Below are 25,861 nucleotides of genomic sequence, written 5' to 3'. Positions count from 1 at the left end.
TGTAGGAGACTCATGTCATCCCTACTGGCAGGCAGTGTAGTTTAAGGCTGCTTGGTGTGGAGAAGCACAAGCTCAATCGGGTCTAGCCAAATTAACCCTTTTAAACACTAAACAATGTTCTAATAATCTATGCGTAGTGGTGTGTATGCAGCCCTATGGGGATTGTTCGTGGCTCATTGTTGACTACTAGGGCTTTAAGATATCCATTGCAAGTAACCAAAAGGATGCCTCCGTCTACTTGGCACACGTTCTTTGCAACGTGGAATATTTAGCCCATGCACCAACTACACCGAAGTCAAAACCTCCACTCTATAGCCCTGGGTCTTTCTCCAGGGGGGGTAAACAACGCGAGTAAATACACCAGCATCCACATAGTTGGTAACCCAAAGACGCATTTGCGCCGCATGGCCTGTGCCCTACCCATGAGGCTGCGTCGCGGTCGCTCGCGTTTACAGACCACCAATCGTACTTGCACGTATCCCCTGGCCCCGGATCTAAATAATGTAGTACCACTGAACCGCGTGCCCTTAGACCCTGTGCCCCGCGAGAGGTGTGCATACACCCGGGCACAACAGACCGAGACAAACTGCCCTCGTGCAGCGGCGCCACGCACAAAAGTATAAACCACACCTGAAAAAATGCGAACAATCACGCGTCGGGGAAAAGGGGAGAGCGATTGACTTGCACTGCCAGCCCTTGTTAGGCAGAGGTAGGTGGGGTGCTTTGCAGAACCGCAGGATGCTCAGCGTCATTCCTGAGACACGAACCCATATGGTGCGACTCGACCCGCAGGCAGCGGAGTGCTTTGCACGCGCGCCATATTTGAATTACACCAGTAGGTAAAGCGGAGCCGCGCGGCCTGGGCACAACGAACCGAGCAAAAAACTGCCCTCGTGTGGCGGCGCCACGCCCATAACTAGCAAAATCGTACCTGTGAAGCGCGAACCACCACGCGTCGAGGCAAAGCGAGACCGGTTGCCTTGCACATGCCAACCTTTGTTGGGCAGGGGTAGATAGGAGAGCCAAGCGACCTGGGCACAACAAACCGAAACAAACTGCCCTTCCGCAGCGGCGCCACCCACAAACTGGAAAGCACCCATATAGCGCAAACTCGACCCGCAGGCGGCGTGCTTCGCACGCGCACATTTTAAATTAAAACAGTAGGGATCGATATCAGATGACGTGGTATCGGTAGCAGGTGAGCCCACGCGGAAGCGAATGTTTGCGGTACCCACAATGATGACTGGGTTATAAGAATGCATCTGCTGAACTCCCCAGGAACGCGCTCACAGCATGAAGGCACCGCTAAGATCGAACTCAGTTCCTTCTGTTTACTAGACAGGCGCTTCAACCTACTGAGTCACAGCACCACATAAGCAGTGCTTAATTGGGCCAGATCAAACCGATGGTTATGTTTCCCAAGCAGTAAAGTAGCGTAAACCCAGGACTGTCTGCAGTAGGATTGAACCCATGCCTCCCGAGGAGACTGCGACCGGAAAGCAGCACCGTAGACTTTCCAGACTTTCTGTTTGTTCGTGCGGAGGCCACGAGCTTCTCCCCGTGCTTCCAACGTCTGCGCCATCGCATAGCCCGGCATCGCTTGCACAATTTAACCAAACTACTTAACGTCGCCACCCAATGTGTTAGACCCCATTACTTGAGCAAGCGCGTTTTACAAGCGGGTATGTTATAGCTAATGTTTTCACCCGCGGTCAACCTGCTGGCCGGAACACATTGAATCCTACCCACTAAGACCCCCTTCCTCAGCGCCATTTGCGGGTCTAAAAGCAGGGCTGAAAACCTCCTCGAGTGCGGGTGATATGATTTTTCGGTGTAGACGTTTCGGCGTGTCTCTCCACCAACTTCACCGAAATCAAAACCTCAACTGTACACACTGCTGCTCCTTCCCCAGGAACATAGCCAATAACACATCCGACGGCCGTGACGCCACAGCAGTGCAAAGCCCGCAACCGCACAAACACTGAGGCCATTCCTGTTCTCAGGCACCCCGCACCGCCACTTCCCTGTCCCCCGGCCTCGCTCCAACACAAAAAACCAGACTGAAGGCCCAGCAACTGCCCGACACGGGGATGCGGCCAAGACTTGCCTGACAGGCACAAAGCGACTGCGAGCTACATAGCGCTGATATGCCCTAACAGCGCTGATACGGGAACCACAGTATCAGTGACAACCGGCCCCCAGAGGCCCGACTCACCGGCAAATGAACGTCATGCCGGACAAGCGGCAGACACGACCGACGACAAGCTGCCCAAGGCGAACGAGCGGTTGAACCCGCGATCTCACACATGCGGCGGGGCAGGGCATTATGAAGGAAGCCGATCTTCCTTTTCACACTGGCGCAGTAATCATCCTAAAACATGGCGCCCGCAATACAACCACCAATGCTCTTGGCCCAACAAGACCCAAAAGAACTTCCCTGACCCCCCAAAACTCACCGCGCATGCCGATGACCCCCTGGCCCGGAAACATGCAGCCCGAGAGTGTGCCGCAAACACCGCGTATCAAGCGGGGGGGAGTGAAGAAACCGCGCCGGCCGACGCGAGACCACCAGGTACAGCGGGGGAGCGACCGCAGCGTGTCCGGGATACGGCGCAAAGACATCACGCGTGACCGCCGGGGGGGCGACTGATAGATGTGCTTATAACTCCTGCATAATGGCGAAGTCAACTGCGCCCTCAAAGTCAGCGTCGAGGTCAAGAAGACGGTGATCCCAATACTTCGTGATCTGCCAGTGTGCGCTACACTAGGTGGAGAGTTCAGAAGGGAGAAGAAAGTGCCTCAAATCTCGCACATCAGTCAATTCTCCATTTATACATGTGTTCATTGACCACGATGGAGGACAGGGTATACTGTAAAGAGGAAGCCCTGTCTCTTCTGCCTGTGTCCAAAGATGCCCTACACACTCTCCTACCCACCCGCGTTTCTAATACCATTTCTAATACTGTTGGGGGGGGGGGGGGGGGGGGGGAACTACCGGTGCCCCCCATGATATCTCCAGAGATTCACACAAATCCCGCGACAATCTCACACGCCGCTGGCAAACGCGCCCAAACAGCCACAACTGCAAGGGCGTAAAGGTGCAAAATACTTTCTTTTATCTACCTCAGAAGCATGGAAGGCCGGTATGGCCTGCTTCGTTTCAAAAGTATGACCTGGAATTTACATAAAGATCCCTGAAGCGGGAGGTAAAACACAATCATTACACCATAATACAAAATAAAAACACCATCTTTCCTAAATTAGTGCTATTACAATTTCGATCTACTGCGCCATGTTGAATTCTACAGTGTCGCTACAGAAAATAACAACAATTCAAAATCAGGGCATCTCAAATTCAGAGCGGGCCCTGAAAGGAGAAACACCCTTGATAAATCTCCCGTAAACAAAAAAAAAAAAAAAAAAAAAAAATAAAAAAATAAAAAAAAAAAAATTCGGAGGCAAGGGACATAGCAAACAACAAAGAGCCAGGGTATAGGCACCAATTAAAATCAGCAAGCAGTATGAAATGCAGGGTTAAAATACATTTAAAATCACAGGGAACGAACCACACAAAGCTTTGCTTGGATGTATCATTAGTTACTAAACAACATACTTTTGGTAGATTAGTGACTGCACTCTGATTCTCTGCAAAGGGCCCCTCGTCCATTCATCTCCCAAGCACACTGATCTCCAGCACCCGGGGCGCGACATTTTTTTGTCTTTCTCCATTGTTCCCAACCTAAGGGAACTCTATCACCTAGTGGCAGAAGTGAAAACTGCTATTCAAATATGCTCGAACACCACATGAACCGGATCCCGCATACCCCGTGGCACATGCGTGGCCCTGGACCCATCATCTGTGCACCCGCTCATCCAGGGACCAACACCTGCCACTCAACGATACCCAGGGACCAAAAACTGCCACCCCACGACACCGGACCCGCAGGCCAGCCCCCCGCACCCTTCCTTGACCTGGTTGCTTCCTCCCCGTCTCGAACCCAGTCTGTGCTGCACTGCTCCCAATTCCCGATACGTTCCCCCACCATCAGGACAGGGCCCCCGAAAAGACAAATGGCACATCTGATCCGAATCCTCGCCATGAAGGACACCAAGACCGATCGGCTCTGCACAGATCACCTCCGTGTAAAAAGTGAGCGCTCCCACCCAGAGACCGGGAGAGCACACCCCCAGTGGCCAAATACAATGTGTGGCAAAACGGTGGGAGGGACAGAACACACCGCTAAAACCGGGGCCCAGCGTCACCCAGCATCGGGGAAAGACGGGAGGCGGCACTGGCCAGCACTCCCCAAGGAAAACAACGCCAGACCAGGGACACAACCGTGCGACCGACGTGCACAGGAACCCGCGCGGCACAAGAGACCAGCGGCACGAGAGCCCCGCACCACCAAGGCCCCGGCCCCGCACCCTCGCTCGGCGCCCCCCGCACCCCACCCCGCGGCTCAGCACAAGTCTCGCTCCCTTCCGCCCACCTCCCGAGCCCCACCACCAGGCAACATCCAGGCCAGTGGGGCCGGGGACAGGTCGCAACCAACACTCACCGGGACAACGGGGGGGGTGGGCGCAAAACCCGACGCCAGACCAGGACGACCAAAACGACCCGGATGCCCAAAAACGGCGACGTGGCGAGGAATACGCGTGTCCGAGTTGGAGCGGCGCGCGGGAAGCAGAGGAGGAACTGGGCAAGCTGCACGCCTAAGTAGGGGGGCTAGCCTCGCCCCCCCCCCCAACGGCCCGGCTCCTCCTACACCTACTGGGAGATCTCCTCCCTGGGCGTGGCCTCCCTTGCGAGGCAGGAGAAGGGGGAGGGGGAAGGCTGCGACGGGCGGCCACTAGAGAGCTGCCCTGCTGATGTCCCACTGCGTGGGACGCGGGCAGCGGCAATACACTCAGCAAAGAGCACGGCGGTGTGCCATCCTACACTCGAGGTAGAGGGTTCTCCCTGTGCTGAAGTCCGTTCCTCCTATGTGCACAAGTCAAACTCGCTGTACGTTGTAGAAGGAGCGTTTATCAAACTATGCCCAATAAAGCGCCAAGAAGCGCCGTGCTCTTGTTAAACACTACAAATGAATTGCCGGGTGGGAGTCCACAGCCTGTGCTCGCTGCGGCACCTATATGCACGGATTTCTTAGTATAGTTTATAATTGCAAAGAAGTATTAACGTTGAGGTGGCGGGGGAGCGGACCTTGTTTGTTGTTAGTGGGGGCTGGGGTGGTTGAAAGAGTGGCGCTCACATTTGGTTGCTGGGATTAACAAGCCCGGCGGAGCGTGGTGCGCGCGCGCGCTTGGGGGCGGGGGAGCGGACCCTTTGAAGTGCTCCCAAAAGGCGGATTGCATGGCGGAACGATGCGCGTGATTGTGCGCGTGCTAGCCATGCAATCCGCTTTTTGGGAGCACTTTTCAAACCCGCTTTCTATAATCTCGCTTTGCGATCGCTTATGCAATAGGTCTCACATTTATAAGAGTTTGAGCTATTGGCATTGTAAAATTACAATGCCTTTTATTTAAGTTTTGGTTTTAAAACAAATAAAAGGCATTGTCATTTACAAAGTCAATAGCATAAACTCGCATAAAAGCAGTGTGCGGCGTGCAGCAGTGTGCGGCGTGCAGCAGTGTGCGGCGTGCAGCAGTGTTTCGTGTACCAGTGTGAGGCATGCAGCACTGTGACGTGCAGCGGCGTGCAGCAGTGTGTGGCGTGCAGCAGTGTGCGGCGTGCAGCAGTGTTTCGTGTAGCAGGGTGAGGCATGCAGCACTGTGGCGTGCAGCGGCGTGCAGCAGTGTGCGGCGTGCAGCAGTGTGCGGCGTGCAGCAGTGTGAGGCGTGCAGCAGTGTGAGGCGTGCAGCAGTGTGAGGCGTGCAGCAGTGTGAGGCGTGCAGCAGTGTGAGGCGTGCAGCAGTGTGAGGCGTGCAGCGGCGTGAGGCGTGCAGCGGCGTGAGGCGTGCAGCAGAGACACGTGGAGGGTGAGGAGAGACACGTGGAGGGTGAGGAGAGACACGAGAAGGGTGAGGAGAGACACGTGGAGGGTGAGGAGAGACACGTGGAGGGTGAGGAGATACACGTGGAGGGTGAGGAGAGACACGTGGAGGGTGAGCAGAGACACGTGTGGAGGGTGAGGAGAGACACGTGTGGAGGGTGAGGAGAGACACGTGTGGAGGGTGAGGAGAGACACGTGTGGAGGGTGAGGAGAGACACGTGTGGAGGGTGAGGAGAGACACGTGTGGAGGGTGAGGAGAGACACTTGTGGAGGGTGAGGAGAGACACGTGTACGTGTGGAGGGTGAGGAGAGACACGTGTGGAGGGTGAGGAGAGACACGTGTGGAGGGTGAGGAGAGACACGTGTGGAGGGTGAGGAGAGACACGTGTGGAGGAGACGCGTGTGGAGGGTGAGGAGGAGACGCGTGTGGTGGGTGAGGAGGAGACGCGTGTGTAGGGTGAGGAGGAGACGGGTGAGGAGGAGACACCTGTGGAGGGTGAGGAGGAGACACCTGTGGAGGGTGAGGAGGAGACACCTGTGGAGGGTGAGGAGGAGACACCTGTGGAGGGTGAGGAGGAGACACCTGTGGAGGGTGAGGAGGAGACACCTGTGGAGGGTGAGGAGGAGACACCTGTGGAGGGTGAGGAGACGTGGAGGGTGAGGAGAGACACGTGTGGAGGGTGAGGAGAGACACGTGGAGGGGTGGTGGGTGAGGAGAGACACGTGGAGGGTGAGGAGAGACACGTGTGGAGGGTGAGGAGAGACACGTGTGGAGGGTGAGGTGGAGGGTGAGGAGAGAGACGTGTGGAGGGTGAGGAGAGAGACGTGTGGAGGGTGAGGAGAGAGACGTGTGGAGGGTGAGGAGAGACGTGTGTAAGGTGAGGAGAGACGTGTGTAGGGTGAGGAGAGACGTGTGCAGGGTGAGGAGAGACGTGTGCAGGGTGAGGAGAGACGTGTGCAGGGTGAGGAGAGACACGTGTGGAGGGTGAGGAGAGACACGTGTGGAGGGTGAGGAGAGACGTGTGGAGGGTGAGGAGAGACGTGTGGAGGGTAAGGAGAGACGTGTGGAGGGTAAGGAGAGACACGTGTGGAGGGTGAGGAGAGACACGTGTGGAGGGTGAGGAGAGACACGTGTGGAGGGTGAGGAGAGACACGTGGAGGGTGAGGAGAGACACGTGGAGGGTATGGAGAGACACGTGGAGGGTGAGGAGAGACACGTGGAGGGTGAGGAGAGACACGTGGAGGGTGAGGAGAGACACGTGGAGGGTGAGGAGAGACACGTGGAGGGTGAGGAGAGACACGTGGAGGGTGAGGAGAGACACGTGGAGGGTGAGGAGAGACACGTGGAGGGTGAGGAGAGACACGTGGAGGGTGAGGAGAGACACGTGGAGGGTGAGGAGAGACACATGGAGGGTGAGGAGAGACACATGGAGGGTGAGGAGAGACGGAGGTGGAGGGTGAGGAGAGACGGAGGTGGAGGGTGAGGAGAGACAGAGGTGGAGGGTGAGGGTGAGGAGAGACGGAGGTGGAGGGTGAGGGTGAGGAGAGACGGAGGTGGAGGGTGAGGGTGAGGAGAGACGGAGGTGGAGGGTGGGGGTGAGGAGAGACGGAGGTGGAGGGTGAGGAGAGACAGAGGTGGAGGGTGAGGAGAGACGGAGGTGGAGGTGGAGGGTGAGGAGAGACGGAGGTGGAGGGTGAGGGGAGACGGAGGTGGAGGGTGAGGGGAGACGGAGGTGGAGGGTGAGGAGAGACGGAGGTGGAGGGTGAGGAGAGACGGAGGTGGAGGGTGAGGAGAGACGGAGGTGGAGGGTGAGGAGAGACCAAGTTGGAAGGGAATCAGAAAGTGGTGGAGGGTGAGGAGAGACAGTGGGGCGGAGGGGAGGATATCACTTTTACTTCCTCTCCTAGTGTAAGGTACCGCCCCCACCCCACAGGCCCTGCCGGGGCCTAGAGCAGATCACTGTTCGCATCAGCCGTCACCCGAGACCGCTCCGTACTTGTTGGTAAATAGCGGTTCACTATCTGTTGATAATGGGATTCACTTGGGGGCTGACTTACCTCCTCCACCCCCAGGGCCAACACTGAGAAGGCATCAGAGACCTGGTGCTGCCTATGCTGCAGTACTGCGAGAGAGAGGGATGGGGGTCGGGCAGAGGAAGAGGAGTGGGGTTAGAGAAGGGACAGGTGGGGAGAGAAGGGACAGAGACAGAAAAGGAGCAAAAAAAGAATTAGAGAGAGTAAAGAGGAGAGTTGGGGAAAATGAAAACATTACGAGAGAACATGTAGCAAAGAGGTGGAGAGAGAAGATGGGAGAGAGTAAGGACGCAGCCAAGAGATAGGGCAGAGACAAAAAGAATCGAAACAATACAAAAGTATTTTCCAAACTCGTAAATAACCACGGGCCAAACAACTGATCTGCAATGAAGCATCCGAATCCGGTATATCATGACGTTAACCATGCAATAAAAAATAAATTTAAAAAACCACCCAAAAACACGTATACACCATGTTGACCCTTTTCCATGCAACATATTCTAAAACGCCATTCTCATTCAAACATTCACAGCAAACCTGTTCACAAGAGTGACAGAAAATTTGGTATTAGTGTTACATTTTTGTTTACATCCATACCCGCTCACTTATGCAATTAAAGGATTCATGACCACACGGTTAAACAAAACGTACTGATTGGCCTTGCCGTGAAGGAGAAACAGGTGTTGACACACAATCCCGATCTGTGAAACGTTCACCCCACTTTCTCGAAATTGAAACCAGTGCATGTGTCCGACGAACTTCCTGCCGCTTATCTGAATGCACCAGTGGCAGAAGATAGTCACCATCTTGCAACAACACAATTAAAGGGAGGCATGTCTCTCTCCCCACCGCCACATGTCTCTGAGTTTTACTATCTCATGCGAGATCTCCCTCTAGGAGACGGCTGACACCGACTCTTCCCCTGAGACAGTACGGGAGATGCGTGTGTGTGCATAGTGTGTGTGCCTATATGTATATATCTGTGTGTATGCATGTGTGTGTGTTTGTATGTGTATATGTTTGTGTATGCATGTGTGTTGGTGTGCAACTATGGGTGTGTCATTGTGTTAATTTGTCTTCATGGATGTGTACACGTTTGTGTGTATACCTATGTCTGTGTATGCATGTTTGTGTGTATGTATGTGTTTGAGTATGTTGGTGTGCGTGCTTGTTTATATGTGTATTTGGGGTTGGTGTGTTGGTGTGCATGTATATGCATATGTTTATGCATGTCTGTGTGTTTGTATATGTTCATATGTGTGTGTAAATGCATGTGTGTGTTTGTATGTGTGCATAGTTGTGTATGCATGTGATCAGAGGGAAGAGTGCACTTGAGGGCAAAGAGGAAAACATACAGGGAAGAGTATGTGAGGGCCGAGAGAAAAATACAGAGGGAAAAGCACGTGAGGGCAGAGAGAAAAATACAGAGGGGAGAGTCCATGTGAGGGAGGAGAGAAAAATAGAGAGGGAAGAGCTCATGTGAGAGCAAAGTGAAAAATACAGAGGGTAGGGCGCATGTTAGACCTGAGATAAAAACATAGAGGGAAGAGAGCATGTGAGAGCAGAGAGAAAAATATAGAGAAAAGAACACATGCGAGGGCAGAGAAAAAAATACAGAGCGAAGAGCACATGTGAGAGCATAGAGAAAAAATGCAGAGGGAAGAGTACATGTGAGGGAAGAGACAAATACAGAGGGAATAGCATGCGTGAGGAAAGAGAGAAAAATGGAGAGGGAAAAGCACATGTGAGGGCAGAGTGAGACCAGAGAGAAAAACATAGAGAGAAGAGCATATGTGAGGACAAAGAACAAGTACAGGCTATGCCAAGCGGAATTGATCGCGTTTGCGATCAAAGCGGCGAAAGTAATCGAGCAGAGCATCAAAGGGCTGGGTGAGAAGGGAGGGGGGAATGCAAGGGTCAAACCGGCTAAAGTGAAAGTAATCGAGCAGAGCATCAAAGGGCTGGGTGAGAAGGGAGGGGGGAATGCAAGGGTCAAACCGGCTAAAGTGAAAGTAATCGAGCAGAGCATCAAAGGGCTGGGTGAGAAGGGAGGGGGGAATGCAAGGAGCAGAGGAGCAGCTGTGCACGTGCACGCCATCGTGCACTCAAGCCCTAGGCCAGCAAAACCATGTGGGTAGCACTTTTGAAAGCCCACTTACAAAATGTCTCAGACAGCTTTCGCTGTCTCAGCGAGAACTAAAAAGGAGAGAACCCAGCACTAATTACAGAGTTGCATCGCCCGTAAGCCACGGAAAAGGACAGCGGACACTCGCCAGTCCGTCATTAGTAGGAGGAAGCGGTGGAGGAAGGGTCAACAACGGGGGCAGGAACATAGAGAATAACTACCCAGAAATAAAGCAGGCTATCTGCTAAGAGACTAGAGGAGCTGCACAAGACAGAGGGAGCTGTGAGAAGCCGTTCCGCCCCAGGCATTGGAATACTCCACATACTCCAGGAGTCTACCACATATTCCAGGACTCTACCAAGAGTTTGGAATACGAAAATATTAAGTGCGCAGGAAACGTAATTGAAAACTCATCATGAGGAAAGGTCAAGTGGGAGACGCACAGGCTTAACCCAGAGAGATATACCCAACGACAATAAACAGACAACACCACATAGGAACCCTACACGCTGTAACCATGGTCAAGGATAAGGCAGCCAAGTTGCAAGCTGACAAAATAATTAATTACCTTACCTCTCCCACTGGGTTCAGGGACTCTGACAGAGAGCATGGTAGGCGACGACAATGGAGATCGTCAGAATGAAAAGTAACCCCTCTCATTGCTAGACGTCCCACAGGCAATTGTCTACATGTGGAGACATAATGCACAGAATAGTCGCAGTGGCCATTGACGTCGACCTACTACGCTGTGGTCTGCAGAAGGTAGCAGAAAGAGTAACTACCACTGAGGAAAACATAGATGCACAACAAACAGAATTGCGTACCCTCAGGTACACCATCATTGCGCTCTAGAAAAGAGTAGTGAGTCTGGATGAAAAAGCGCAAGACTCCGAAGGGAGTTCTAGGAGGAACAATCTTAGATTTGTGTGTTCCCCAAACGAGCAGAATGTCCCTTTGCCGACCTCCTCCTCCTTCCCCACCCCTTACCCCCAAGACCAAGAGCGCCGCCATGAGCCATCATCGCCCAGATATTCAATTATCGGATAGGAATGCAATCCTGCAGCTCATAAGCACGAAAGGCACCCATATCGATATATCCTGACTACACCCAACAAGTTCAGTAGCAGACGTTCCTAAATGTTAGACGTATTCGTAATCTACATATGAAATATAGCCTGTTCCCTGCAAAATGGACAGTGGAAACAAACTACTGAACCCTATTCTTTCAGTCAGCCGCAGAAGCAAGTGACTAGTTGGACTACAGTGGGATACCAGGTACCTGCCTGGTCCCCTCGACAGGGTCCTCCAGAGCATCGACAACAGGAGATAAAAACAGAGAGCGACGAAGTGGACCAAGGCAGAAGTCACAATCTAGAAGAGAAAGTCGGGGCAGGATCTGGGTATGCCCAGATGGAACATTGCAGGCTTCGGACACCGAAACCGTTCAGGAATCGGAAACCGCGACCCAGGATACAGGACTTGACCCTTTTTGTCTAGAGGAACCAGTTGAGTGAATGACACGATGGAGTCCAGACAAAGGTTGGCATGAAGGAGGAAAGGTGAGAGACACAATAACACGTAATAGTGTGGACATGGTATACAAGTAAGCCCAGCGGAGACACAAGTTGATAAAGATGACTGTCGTGGGGAGGCATGGTGGGCGACACGCGAAGCACTCATGACTTCCTGAAGTAGGCTGTAAAAACATAAATACATTGCATACCGACAACACCTCCATATGGAAGGTGATAAGTCTGGGGCCCTATTTGCAAGATTGATTAAGTCAAAATCCACAGCCCTCCCAATATTGCAATTACAAGACCGGAATGGGGATTTGATCTGTACCCAAGGGGCATTTATAAACATATTGGGCCAGCATCTAGCTAATGCCTATCAAACCAGTCTAACACACCCCCAGAAATATTACAGTCCCATCTAGACCATATTGAAATACCTCAGCTGGACCCTGCGGAGGCAGAAGCACTGGCATCCCCTATAACTAAAGAATAATTATCTGTTATCAGACGCCTCAAAACCGCCAAGTGCCCAGGCAGTGATGGTCTCCTGGCCGAATTTTATCAGAGATAAAACTTAGATAATTTATTGAGCGGGATTCTAGCAGCTAGGTTATTACCTCATATGCCACGCTTGGTACATCCGGACCAAGCGGGATTTATACCCAGGAGGAACACTATTAATAACTTGAGAAGACTGGCACATATTTGGCATGCCCCAATATTACTGACTGAAGACTGAGCTCTGGCAACGCTAGACATGGAGTAATCACTCAACTCGGTGAAGTGGGAATGCATCTGGGAGGACCTCCGAAAAATGGGGATTCGTCTGGTTTTTCTGCAGTGGGTTCAATTGTTATATACGAACCAGACGTCCCGAGTGCGCCTCAGCAAAATCAGCTTGACCGGGAGAACGAGGCAGGAATGCCCCCTGTCGCTGCTACTGTTTGCGGTGGAGGTGGAGCCCTTGGCGATAACGAGAATAAAAAGTATCGAGGGATGGGGAATCCGTTTGGGAGATACAGGTCATCTCCCTATATTTACCTAAGATGTCCAACCAATGCAGTGCCTGTGAATGAGTTGGAAAAATTTGGAGTGTTCTCCGGTCTTCATATAAACCTTGTGGTCGAAAATAATCCCAATTGGCAGACTGATGCAGGTGCCATTCGGGGCCCACCCAGAAGGTATAAGGTATTTGGGAGTTCAGTGGTGGCACTCCCCCTCATTATTCCTGGAGCATACTATAGGGAGAATAATAGAAGTTATCCGTGGGATTGTGGAAGTCCCTACCTCTTTCCTTGATGGGAAGAGTGGTAATCATAAAAATTATAATACTACCCTGATGCCTTTACACCCTACAACATTCCTTCTATGAAATCCCGAAGTCATATTTTACGTTGTTAGGCAGTTTGATAACAAACGTAAACTGGTGAAACTAGGAACTCTCCCACGGAAATGGGTGGATGGAGGACTGGAGATCCCCCTGTATGAACCTTTACTACATAGCAGCTCAATTGCAACACGTGGTCCACTGGCTGGAAAGGATAGTAACTGTGGGGGGGGGGGGGGGAAAGAGTACTGGTGGGCCCCTACGGGAGAAACCCCCTATCGAGTGACTTATGATGGGTGCTGCAATTCCAAAAGAATACTCATACATAATTAGACATGTGACAAAAGTGTGGGAGGATACAGTTAGGAGAGTCATCCGGAAGACACCCTATGCCCTTGTGGGTTATAAGACCCTTTAAAAAAATCGCAGACCCCATGTCTGTCCAAAGTTGGAAAGACAGAGGATGACAAACTATGGGGGGGGGGGGTTGTATAGTAACGGCAGGTTTCTGACAAGGGAGCAGGCTACAACTACTTGTGAATTGGAAGTGGGACAATTCCTGCAGTATGTAAAGATAGCAGCAGTGCGGGGGGGGGGTGTACCTCCTTCCCAGAGGAGCCCCCTAGTACAGCAGTGCTCACGATGCTATTATCTATGGCGGGAGGAAGTCGCTTAATTATATATATATATATATCTCTCTTTTCGAGACGACATGCCAGCCACAGCCCTTCAGATACAGACAAGCTGGGAGGAGGAATCGGAGGAGCCCATATCAGAGCAGGACTAGGCGAGAGTGCATGAGGGAGTACCGGAAGTAAGTTCCAATGCACGATTTAAATTAATTCAATATAACCTCATACACCAAGTATATTTAACCCTGTACAGATTAAGTAAAATGTATCCGGAACGGTCGGATGCTTGCCCTAGATGTGGTGAATCAGTAGCTTTCTACGTTCCTATGATATGGGCATGCCAGAACTTGAGTCTCTTCTGGGAGGGCAGGCTGGAAAAAATACACAAGGCTACAGGATGGTCCATTCCTAGGACAATACGCTCAGTCCTACTGGATCTAATTCCCAGTCCAAAACAGAAAAAGTGAATCAGAAAATGTGGTTAAGAGATTTCAGTGAATGGGCTACGGCTGAATTGATCCGGATGAAAAAATGTAGAAATGATGAAAAACTCAAAGATGATGTGCAGACGTGGTCTGCGATGACTGCAGACCTACGAGACCCTCAAGGGGAGGAGGTGGAAGAGGGGGACAAAACAAAACCCGGGTACTGAAGGGGCGGGGGAAGGACATTCTGAAGCTTGATAAAATGTACTGCATTCAGGATGATGGTTATTGAGCTTAAGAAGAAAGTGCAGATAAAGGACTCAAGACACGAAGGGGATGGGTGGATGAAGTGTGTTACATTTTGATTTGAGTGGCACAGAAGTTATAATTGTGTTACAATGAGAATCAGATCTTGTGAAGACAGAATTGCTGCTATTACTGTGTATACTATGTGAAACACCGTATTGGATTAATCAGTGAAATACCAATAAAGATGGTTTAAAAAAAAAAAGAGGGCTGCAGCATACCACAAGGTGGACAAGCATGTCACACCTGAGGAAGAGGACTTCCTGGTGGAGACTTTATCTAGAACGGAAAAATCTGTATAATCTTCCCACGATAAAGTCAATGCTGAAGCAATCTGTAGAGATTTTCAAGGACTCAGTAAAAGGTAGAGTACTGCCACCTAGGGTGGAAAGAAAGTATAAGGCCTCTTTCAGACCCACTCCACATCAGTGGACATCCGTCCCCATATTCTCTAGTAGTGGCTACAGCACGGAAACACTCTGCATTACAAGCGACAGGAGATGTACCTCCTCCTGGAAAGGCGAGTAAGCAGATTGAGGCTGCCGCCAGAAGGGGGCTGTAGGGAATCCCAATCATTGGTGCATTGCTAATTCTGTAAGCCTGCTCTCTAAATACAACCGGGCACAATGGGATGAGATGGAAGATCTCCTCCAGCTCCCATGTGAATATAAAAAGAAAGGGTAAAATGTTGTCACAGATGGGAACCTTGCATCTAATGCAACCATTAGATGTGCTCTGGATGCAGCTCACACTTCAGCAAGGAGTAACATTTCTGCTGTCCTTTTACACAGACATGCGTGGCTGCCTATTTCAAGATTCAAACCTCAGGTGCAGCAACACCTATTAGTGCCCCCGAAAATCTCTTCAGCCTGAAGGTCGATGAGATGTTAAAAAATATTGAAAAGGACACTGAGATGGCCAAAGTGATGGGCGCGCTGCAAACAGCTGGCTCGTGCCAGCCCTTTCAGAAGCAGCAGGGCAGGTGTGGAGGTAAAGCACCCACCACACATCTGAGGTAATCCTGCCAGTGACGCATCAGGCCTACCAACAACAGAGAGGAAAAGGTTTTGGTAGTGGATCATGCAGAGGCAATAGAAACAGGAGGAAGTGCAGAGGTATTCCAGCTAAAGGTGCCGCCTCCACTTCTGAACGGTGACTCCCATTGCGTTCCAATCCCCTCAATCACCCAGCTCCTGTCGGGGGTAGACTTCTGAGTTTTCAGACACAGTGGGCTGTAATCACGTGGGACCAGTGGGTACTGTCAATAGTGCAGCACGTTAACTGTCTAGAACTCCTAGCAACCCCATCCAACATTCCTCCACGCAGACACATCCTCAGCCCTCAACACTCACATCTTCTCAAGGAAGAAGTAAAGGCACTCCTTGCCAAAGGAGCCATCAAACCAGTTCCAAAAATGTATCTGGGCAGAGGAATATATTCACTATACTTTCGAGTCTCAAAGAATGACAGAACATTGTGGTCTATTCTAGACCTCAGGCCACTCAACCAATACATCCTATCGGAACATTTTCATATGGTGACCCTTCAGGATGTAATTCCACTTTTGCAGGAAGGCGAGTTTGTGACAAACCTAAACCTCAACCTCAAAAATGCATATTTCCATGCACCCTTTACAGGAGTGCTTAGCGTCACAAGCCGTGGGCAGTATAGAGGATCTAGTGGTGATTCAGCCAACAGTTAATTGTTCCCTGCAATGGTGGAACAGCTACAGTCTACTTCAGGAAAGGGTCCTCCAGGATCCAAATCCGCAAGTGACCATTACCATAGACCCTTCACTCATGGGTTGAAGGGCGCACATATTAGAAATGACAGTACAAGGAGTATGGACTTCTCTGCAAATAACTAATCATCAGTTTTCTAGAACTCCTTGCAATTCAGTTAGTGCTCAAGTCCGTCCTATCATACATTCATCATAAGGTCATTATAAAAACTGACAATATGACAGCAATGTATTACATACAAAAACAAGGAGGCACTCATTTTCCACTCATGTCAGTTAGTTCAGAACATATGGAGACGGGCATTACAACACCACATTCAACTCCTGGCAGATTATCTCCTGGGAGTAGACAATGATACTTCGGACCTCCTAAGCAGGACACAGCAAAAAGTCGACGAGTGGGACGCCCACCCACAAGTCCTAAAAAGAGATGGGGTACACCAAAGCTAGATCTATTCCAAACAGCGGAAAAATGCAAAATGCCAGCACTTCGCTTCCACCCACAGTTACTAGGCAATGCATTATGGGTGAACTGGGCAGGGATATTTGCCTGCACTTTTCCTCCTCTCCCATTACTTCTATATGTGGTGAGGAAATTCAGGCAAACCCGTCTCACCCTCATTCTAGCAGCTCCCACATGAGCATGACAACCACAGTACCCCACATTACTGGAATTTTCAATGGTCCCTCACGAGAAGCTCCCCAGTCAGCAAGATCTCTGACACAAAACAATGGGACAATCAGGCACCCAGAAACCAAACGGCTCAATCTAGCCATCTGGCTCCTGAAGTCCTAGAGTTTGGTTACCTAAATCTGCCGTCTGAATATATGAACCTTCTTAAAGAAGTGAGGCTCTACCACTAGAACTTGCTATTCAGCTAAGTGGAAATGATCTGTATGTTACTGCACGGCTCAACACATTGATCCTATCAACCCTACAGTACAAAATGTGTAATGCTAGCTACTAAATCGCGTCAACTAAACCAGAGGAGGCATCGCCATTGTCCACAAGAACACCATCCGCATCACGACCGACGCCACCTATGCCACCGCCGAACACCTACACTTCCAGATTCACACCGACCCAAAGACGACCCTCAGAGGCACCCTCATCTACAGGCCCCCGGGACCACGCACCCATTTCAGCGAAGACATCACGGACTTCATCAGCCCACACGCCCTCCCCTCCGCCGACTACATCCTCCTAGGGGACCTCAACTTCCACCTGGAGAACAACAAGGACCGCGACACCGTCACCCTGCTGGACAACCTCGCCAACCTCGGGCTCAAGCAACTGGTCAACACCCCCACCCACTACGCCGGCCACACGCTTGATCCCGTCTTCTCATCCAGCAAGCACATCGCCTTCAGCCACTCCACCGGACTTCACTGGACCGACCACAGCTGGTCCACTTCAGCTTCAGAAAAACCACTACCCACCACCACCCACAACAGGTTCCTCACAGAAACTGGAGTAAGATCACCGCCGACCAGCTCACCACTTCCCTCAGCCAGAACCCACCCGCCAACACACCGGACCCCAACGAAGCAGCCCGCAACTTCACGCAGTGGCTGACCGCCTGCGCCGACGACCTCGCACCTCTGAAGAACCCTCCCAGCAAACCCAGAAGCAAGAAGGCCCCCTGGTTCACTGACGAACTCAAGGACTCCAAGAAGACCTGCCGCACCCTCGAAAGCCTGGCTCCTCGACCAGACCACTGACAACATGACCGCCCTCAAACACGCCACCCGCAAGCACCACCAGCTCATCCGTACCACCAAGAAGAAATCACTGAAGGATCGACTGGACAACAACGCACACGACAGCAAGGAACTCTTCAGCATCGTCAAGGAGTTCTCCAACCCCAGCACCGGCAACAACGACATCACCCCTTCACAAGATCTCTGCGACTCCCTCGCCTCGTTCTTCCACCGCAAGACTGCCGACATCCACAACAGCTTCGGCGCACCATCCACGCACCCAACCGCAGAACCAACGCACCCCACCGCCACCCTCCGCACCTGGACCACGGTGACCACCGAAGACACAGCCCGCACGATGAACACCATCCACTCCGGATCTCCGACTGACCCCTGCCCCCACCACGTCTACAACAAGGCCGACTCCACCATCGCACCCCAACTCCGAGACGTCATCAACACCTCCTTCAACACCGCCACCTTCCCGGAGAGCTGGAAGCCCGCCGAGCTCAGCGCCCTGCTGAAGAAACCAACAGCGGACCCCACCGACCTCAAAAACTTCCGCCCCATCTCGCTCCTTCCTTTTCCTGCCAAAGTCATCGAGAAGATCGCCAACAGACAACTTGCCGCCTTCCTCGAGACGAATGGATGCCTCGACCCCTCGCAGTCCGGTTTCAGAGCCAACCACAGCACCGAGACCGCCCTCATCGCAGCCACCGACGACATCCGAGCCCTTCTTGACAACGGGGAAACAGCGGCACTCATCCTCCTGGACCTCTCCGCAGCGTTCGACACGGTCTGCCACCGCACCCTAGTCCAACGCCTCAGCAACACCGGCATCCAAGAGAAGGCACTGAAGTGGATCATCTCGTTCCTCGCCGGAAGAACACAGAGTCCGCCTCCCCCCGTTTCGATCTGAGGCCACCGAAGTCATCTGCGGCGTCCCACAAGGATCATCACTCAGCCCCACCCTCTTCAACGTCTACATGAGACCTCTCGCCACCATCGCACGCCAACACAACCTCAACATCATCTCCTACGCCGACGACACCCAGCTGATCCTCTCCCTCACCAGAGACCCCGACACCGCCAGAACCAGCCTCCACGAAGGGATGAAAGACGTCGCCGAGTGGATGAAGAACAGCCGCCTGAAACTGAACTCAGACAAGACGGAAGTCCTCATCCTGGGACCATCACCCTCCGCCTGGAACGACTCCTGGTGGCCCCCAGCCCTGGGTACCACCCCCAAGCCAACAGACCACGCTCGCAACCTGGGCTTCATCCTGGACTCCTCCCTCTCGATGACCAGGCAAGTCAACGCCGTCTCCTCTTCATGCTTTCACACCCTCCGCATGCTCCGCAAGATCTTCCGTTGGATCCCGACCGAAACCAGGAAGACTGTCACCCAGGCCCTCGTCACCAGCCGACTGGACTACGGAAACACCCTCTACGCCGGAACCACAGCCAAGCTACAGAAAAAACTCCAACGCATCCAGAACGCCTCCGCCCGACTCATCCTAGACATCCCCCGACGCAGCCACATCTCCGGCCACCTGAGGGACCTACACTGGCTCCCCGTCAACAAGAGGATCACGTTCAGGCTCCTCACCCACGCACACAAGTCTCTCCACGACCTGGGCCCGAAGTACCTCAACGACCGCCTGACCTTCCACACGCCCACCCGCCAGCTTCGGTCTGCTAGCCTCGCCCTCGCCGCCGTACCACGCATCCGAAGAGCCACCGCCGGAGGCAGATCCTTCTCCTACCTGGCGGCCAAGACATGGAACTCCCTCCCCGTCCACCTTCGGCTGACCCAGGACCACCTCGCCTTCAGGAGACAACTCAAGACCTGGCTGTTCGAGCAGTAGCGGACCCCTTCCCCAAGCGCCTTGAGACCCTTCCGGGTGAGTAGCGCGCAATACAAGTGTTTTGATTGATTGATTGATTGATCCAAAGGTCAGGTCTAGCTTACACATCCATACGTCTTCACCTCGCAGCCATTGCTGCGCCCTTACGATATAGAGAACATCACTCACTCTTAAAAACACCTGTTGTCAAATCATTCATCGAAGGTCTGAAAATGGTAATACCTCCAAGAACACCACCGGCTCCAGTATGGAATCTCATTTTGCTATTAACTAGACTCATGGTTCCCCCTTTTGTGTCCTTGCATTGCTGTCCACTTCAATAACTTTTTGGGAAAACTGCATTCTTAGTAGCATTCACCTGTTTGTGAATTTTTAGTGATAGACTAGCGCTCACTTTAGAGTAGCCGTTCTTTCAAATGCATAAGGACAGGGCAATCCTAAAACCTAATCCGAAATGTTTGTCTAAAGTTCTGTCGTCTTTTAATTTATCAGACCATTGAGCTCCCAGTGTTATTTCTCAATCCGCATTCAGGAGCTGAAAGAACCCTTCACTCTTTAGATGTTAAAAGAGCACTGTTATACCATAATGATAGAACAAAATCATTTAGAAAAACACAGATGTTTGTAGCTTTCTCTAACCCCAGACGGGGTTACGCTATATCCAAAGCGGGGATTGCTAGATGGACAGTCAAATGCTTTCAGACTTGCTATGTCAAGGCCGAAAGGACCTTACCCGTACCCCCCCCCACCCCACCCCCCTGCCCCAGAAGCTCCTTCCCCTAGGAAGAAGGGTGCGGTGCGTCCATGGCTTTCTTAGGTAACTTTCCTATAGCTGTCGTTTGTAAAGCAGCTACTTGGTCAACTCCACACACATTTGCCAAACACTATTCTGTGGATGTCCTCGCACGTTAACGTTTATGTATAGACAAGCTGTACTGAGAACTTTATTCCAAGCATATGCAACACTCAGTGACTAGCTACCACTTGGTGATAACTGCTTAACAGTCTGCACAGCATGTGTATCTACAGTCACATGCTGTAAGTGGATTATGTTACTTACTTTGCAAGCATCTATTTATCGCATGTAGTGCTGTAGATTCACAAGGGCCCACCCACCTCCCTGGAAGTCAGTGGTTATGCAACATAATGTACACATATTCTAGATATTCTCTTTAGTTTCATTCACGCTGCATGACCATCACTATGAACACCAACTAGCTCCACTACACTTAAACCTGATGTCTAAAAATCTTTTGATGATGACCATGCACATTGCCTCTAAGCGGAGTCGTCACTGGATCCTGTGACTCAAAAGACGACCTTAAAGAAAAACATGTTGTAAACACTCAACCCCAACTCTAGATGGCCGGAGTGTGCGCAGCATGTGAATCTACAGCACTCCATGCAACGCATAGAAGCTTACAAGGTAAGAAACATAATCATTCCATCTCATCCACAATGTGTCTTCTGTCCATATGCTCAAGTCCCTGGTAAGGATAACCCTTTCATAGGGTCACGAGATGTGCAAGATAAATCATGCTGGTGATGTAGGTATTATGGCATTTTTTGTGTGTGCTCTCGAGATCAAGGGAGTAAGATGAAAATACTCTCCCAACTTATTTGCTATAGTTGTAACTCAGAAATATACCATGATGCTGAAATTTAAATTTCTTCTGTAACAATACCCATATCCTATAGTGTAGGAAGCAGCATTTATGGAGAATTCGGTTTGATGTGGATGGATTGTGTATTATTCTGCAGACTAAATGATGCCGGAGCCTTGAAAAATACAGATGAGCACTCTGCGCCTTTTCTTCTGCTCTTTGTTGCAGAAAAAGAATCCTACTTTCAAACACCCATTCTTATCTGCCTTACTTGCAGTGACTTTCCTCTGAGCAATAAGCCCTTCTCACCTTTTTCCTTGTCTCTCTTCCCCACTACTATAATCCCCTCCCAGCTCAACTTACATAATTTCGCCCTACAGCCCCCTAAGAGTTCTGAAAATTTGATCTGGATGGTATCTTTAGGGGAAGGTAGATTCAGATGTAAAAGAGGTACATGGGAGGACTTTGTTCCAGGGTTGGCCATGTAGTCCAATGTGTTTCGACGGCGGGTGATGTGAGGCTTTGTTTGGAAAGATTCAGGCACTCTTTATCAAAGTAATGAAAGCCCTTAGCACCAATAGGCTTTGGCTGATAGCATGCTTGTTCTTTTGGAAACTTTGAAAGATAATTTGATTTTTTGCACTTCTTCTTTCTGCAGAGATAGACTTTCAGCAAGTGATATGTTGCAAGTCAGAAAGGTAATGGAGCATGTTTATGAAAAAATCATCAACCTGGATAATGAATCCCAGACCACAAGTTCCTCCAATAATGAAAAGCCAGGAGAACAAGAAAAGGAGGAGGACGCTGCACAGTTAGCTGAAGAGAAACTAGAACCTTTGTGTCAGGATCAGGTAAGTCGGATGGAGGCCCAGAATTGTTCAATCCGTTTTAAGGGAAAGATTAATTTCTTGGCTGAAGGAAAATGCATTGTGGTGTTCTTATTCAATGTTGTCCCTCTTTCATACAAGCAGTGCAGATCTATGTAGAGATATCCTGAATTCTCAAAAGGTACTTGCTAGGAGAAAGAAATGAAGAGGTCTTCTGGTAGGCTGATTTAAGATAACTATTCATCATCACATATGCAGTTCTTTATCAAATGCATAACGGTTCAACTTACTTTACCAGATCTAAAAGAGACTGTTAGTTATAGATTCCTTACCTTAGAATTACCCCCATGCGTCAGACTGTATCAGGAGAATTTTTCTTAGCAGTACCCCTGCGTGTCGGTAGGTGGCATCGGTCAACTCCACATCCTTCGTCGGTGTCGTGGTAGCCGGGATGACGCCACAATGTTTATTTGGACGCCGCCCCTGCGCGTTTTCTTTTTCTGCGCCAGCCTTGCGCAGATCCGGAGAGAGCTTGCCCCTTAGTCACTTTTTGACTAGCCTTTTTTGACTTTTTGTCAGTCTTCTTTTGGGCCTTTGACTCCTGGTGTACGAGGGATGTCCCATCGCCGAACCGGATTCAAGCCTTGTGACTCTGGTCACAAGCTGATGTCAGTTACAGATTCGCACCTCGTGTGCCTCTGGTGCCTGGAGCGTGACCCTGACCCGAAGTCGTGCTCAGACTGTCGGGCCATGAACCCGAAGCCTTTGCGGGAGCAGTCCTGAAAGCTTTTGGAGGCCCGGCAGTCTGCTCCGCGCATCTCAAGGTCCCTGTCTAGAAGAAGGTCTCTGGACCGGTCGCGGAGCCACCATCACCACTCGTCTTCGGGTAAGTCAAAGCACAAGAAGGCGTAGAAGCATCATCACTCTTTGCCTTTGCCCCGTCCGTCGGCCGACGCGATGCAGGATCCAGAGTGTCGTCGCTCTCGGAGCCTGCTTCTGGGACGGCTCCGCGCTTCCCTCCCTTTCTGGGAGCCGGTGCGTCTCCTGCCCAGCTTTGTGCCTTTTAGAAAGCGCTTCATAGCCTCTTTGGGCATCCTGACTCCGCGGGTGCGCCTTTGGGCCCCGCAGACTTTGCTGGGGGCCCTGGGCATTCGATGCCGGCAGCTGCTGCGCCAGAGGGCCCCCGAGGATCCAGGCCTCGATCTGCACCGATTCCAGGAACGACGCCCCCGATGTCAGATGTGCCCCCGACCGGTTTCGACACCAGTCTCACCCCCGACTTAAACACAACACCGGACCGATGTCGCCCAACCTTGGTACCAGCGCTGAAGGGTACTTTTGCACCACTGTTCATTCCTGGTATTCCTTTTCGCCCTGAGTGGTGACCAGAGGAGGACTGGGAGGGGCCTGTAGACCTTTTGGCTGACCAGCTTGAAGAGTCAAACTGGCGAGAGGACCTGGGTGTTGCCAGTGGTTTGGTTAGCTCCCCAGACCTTGGCATGCTTTCTTCCACTACCGTGGCTACAGAGGAGGGAGCTTTCTATGCAGTGGTGTTGCATAGGGCGGCTGAGGCCTTGAGCTTCCTACGGTGTCAGTCAGGACTAACCTCCTGATGGACGTGCTTCAACCGGCAGCGTTCTCTTCGGAGCCTTCCCCGACGTCTTTCCAAGCCCAGCACAGGGGCTTCTGTGGACAGGATGATTGCCAAATGCCACCACTCTGTCCCAAGCGACCCACTTTTCCTCTCCCAACACCTAAGCCCCGAGAGCTTGGTCGTGCAAGCCTCGTCCTCTAAGGGTGCCTTCCCCAGATAGGGAATCCAAGATGCTGGACCACCTTTGGAAGAAGATGTTTTCTTCTGCCAGCCTAGCGCTGCGTCGGTGAACACTGCATGCCTCTTGGCCTGTTATACCCATACAGTGTGGGATACTTTTGCCCAGTGCTGCCACAGTGCCAGGAGGAGGCCCGGGCTGTACTCACACAGGCAGTGGCAGAGGGTAGAGACGTAGCGAAGTTCACCACCCAGTGTGGGCTGGATACCACCGACTCTCTGGGAAGAACGGTTTCTACGTCAGTAGCCTTTAGGAGCTACGCCTGGTTGAGGATGTCTGGTTTCTCTGGGGATGTCCAATCCACCCTACTGGACATGCCCTTTGATGGCCATCATCTTTTCGGTGATAACGCAGACTTGGCGCTCCAGCGCTTCAAGGATTCTAGGGCTACAACCATGTCCTTGGGCATCGCGTCAACTTCTTGTTCCACACAGTCTGCCTTTCGTGGCTACGGAATGGTTGCCCCGCCACGCTTGACAGTCTAGCCATCGGCCTACACAAGCTCACCGGCCTCTGCGTGGCCATGGACGTGGGACCCAGCAACTCAGGTCTGGGGGCCAGCGGGTGGGCCAGTACACCCATCACCCCCCTGCAGCCTCCAAGCCCTCCTTGACAACTGGCTGTTGAAGGCGGGATCGCCCCAGGCTGTCGTCTCCCACCTCCAGACTACTGCGGACCTCCTGCACTCGCTGGGGTTCACTATCAACGTGCCGAAGTTGCACCTCACCCCCTTCTCAGAAGCTCCTTTTCATCATAGCAGTTCTGGCTACAGTGCAGTTTCAGGCTTATCCTCCCGAGCAGCATGTCCAGGATATTCGGGCTATACCGATGTTTCAGCCTCTATCCTGGATTTCGGTGAGAATGACCCTGAGGCTGCTGGGTTATGGCCTCCTACATCTTGCTGGTGGTTTATGCCAGATGTGGGCTCTGCAGTGGGACATGAAGTTCAAGTTGGCGCAGCATCAGGAGAATCTTTCAGACTACGTCCAAATCTCGGAGGTGACTGCATGTCAACTGCAGTGGTGGCTAACGAACTAGGATTGGGTCAGAGTCAGATCCCTCTCCCTTCCCCAACCAGACCTCACAGTGGGGACGGATACGTCAGTCCTGGGATGGGGCACCATCTGGGAGAGGCGGAGATCAGAAGACTAGTCTCCAGCGGAGTCTGGGCTCCATATCAACCTGCTGGAGCTCCGGGCGATTTCGTCTGGCACTGAAGACATTCCTTCCCACTCTCAAAGGGAAGGTGGTGCAGGTGTTCACAGACGACAACACCGCCATGTGTGGTACGGCAACGAACAAGGCAGGTGGGGTCGTGGACCCTATATCCAGAGGCTCTTCGTCTCTGGACATGGCTGGAACATCAGTTCATGTCCCTGGTGGTTCAACACCTGGCAGGTTCTCTGAAATCCAGGGCGGACAAACTCAGCCGTCGCTGCATGATGGATCACAAATGACGTCTTCACTCGGAGGTGGTGGAAGGTCTCTTTCAGCAGTGGGGAGAGCCTTGGTTAGATCTGTTCGCCACCAAAGAGAACACGTAATGACGCTTTTCGTCACAAGTGGATCTGCGGCCTTCTGTGCGCCTTTCCGCCTGTACCACTTCTACCCAGCGTGCTGAAGATCAAGCGCGACCGGGCCCAAGTCATTCTTGTGGCTCCGGACTGGATACGACAAGTTTGATACCCCGGACTTTTGAGCATGGCCATCGATCCTCCAATCAGACTGCCTCTTCGAGAGGATCTTCTGTCACAGCAGATGGGGAGGGTCCTCCTCCCGAACCTGTCCAGTCTCTACTTCCTTGCGTGGAGATTGAGCGGCGACAGTTGACAGCTTTTGACCTTTCTCCTGAAGATTGTAATGTCATCTTGGCGACCAGGCGGCCCTCCACTAAAACGGTATACGCCTGTAGAGGGAGCAAATTTGTGT

The 25,861-nt window shown here is 51.8% G+C and overlaps 1 protein-coding gene across 2 annotated transcripts in view; it reads left to right on the top strand.

Moving 5' to 3' along the window:
• LOC146789717 (WD repeat-containing protein 48-like) overlaps positions 1-25,861 on the top strand; it is a 404,338-nt gene that overhangs the window by 313,306 nt on the left and 65,171 nt on the right. For both annotated transcript variants that reach the window (XM_085632054.1, XM_085632055.1), the window contains one exon: positions 21,932-22,124. In XM_085632054.1, coding sequence (XP_085488180.1) covers positions 21,932-22,124 — 193 coding nt within the window. The remainder of the gene's footprint in view (positions 1-21,931; positions 22,125-25,861) is intronic.

Source organism: Triturus cristatus, chromosome 10 (assembly GCF_964204655.1).
Source record: "Triturus cristatus chromosome 10, aTriCri1.1, whole genome shotgun sequence".
In the NCBI taxonomy this organism is placed as follows: domain Eukaryota; kingdom Metazoa; phylum Chordata; class Amphibia; order Caudata; family Salamandridae; genus Triturus; species Triturus cristatus.
Note: the sequence above shows the minus strand (reverse complement) of the source record. Positions and strands in the feature narration are given on the sequence as shown.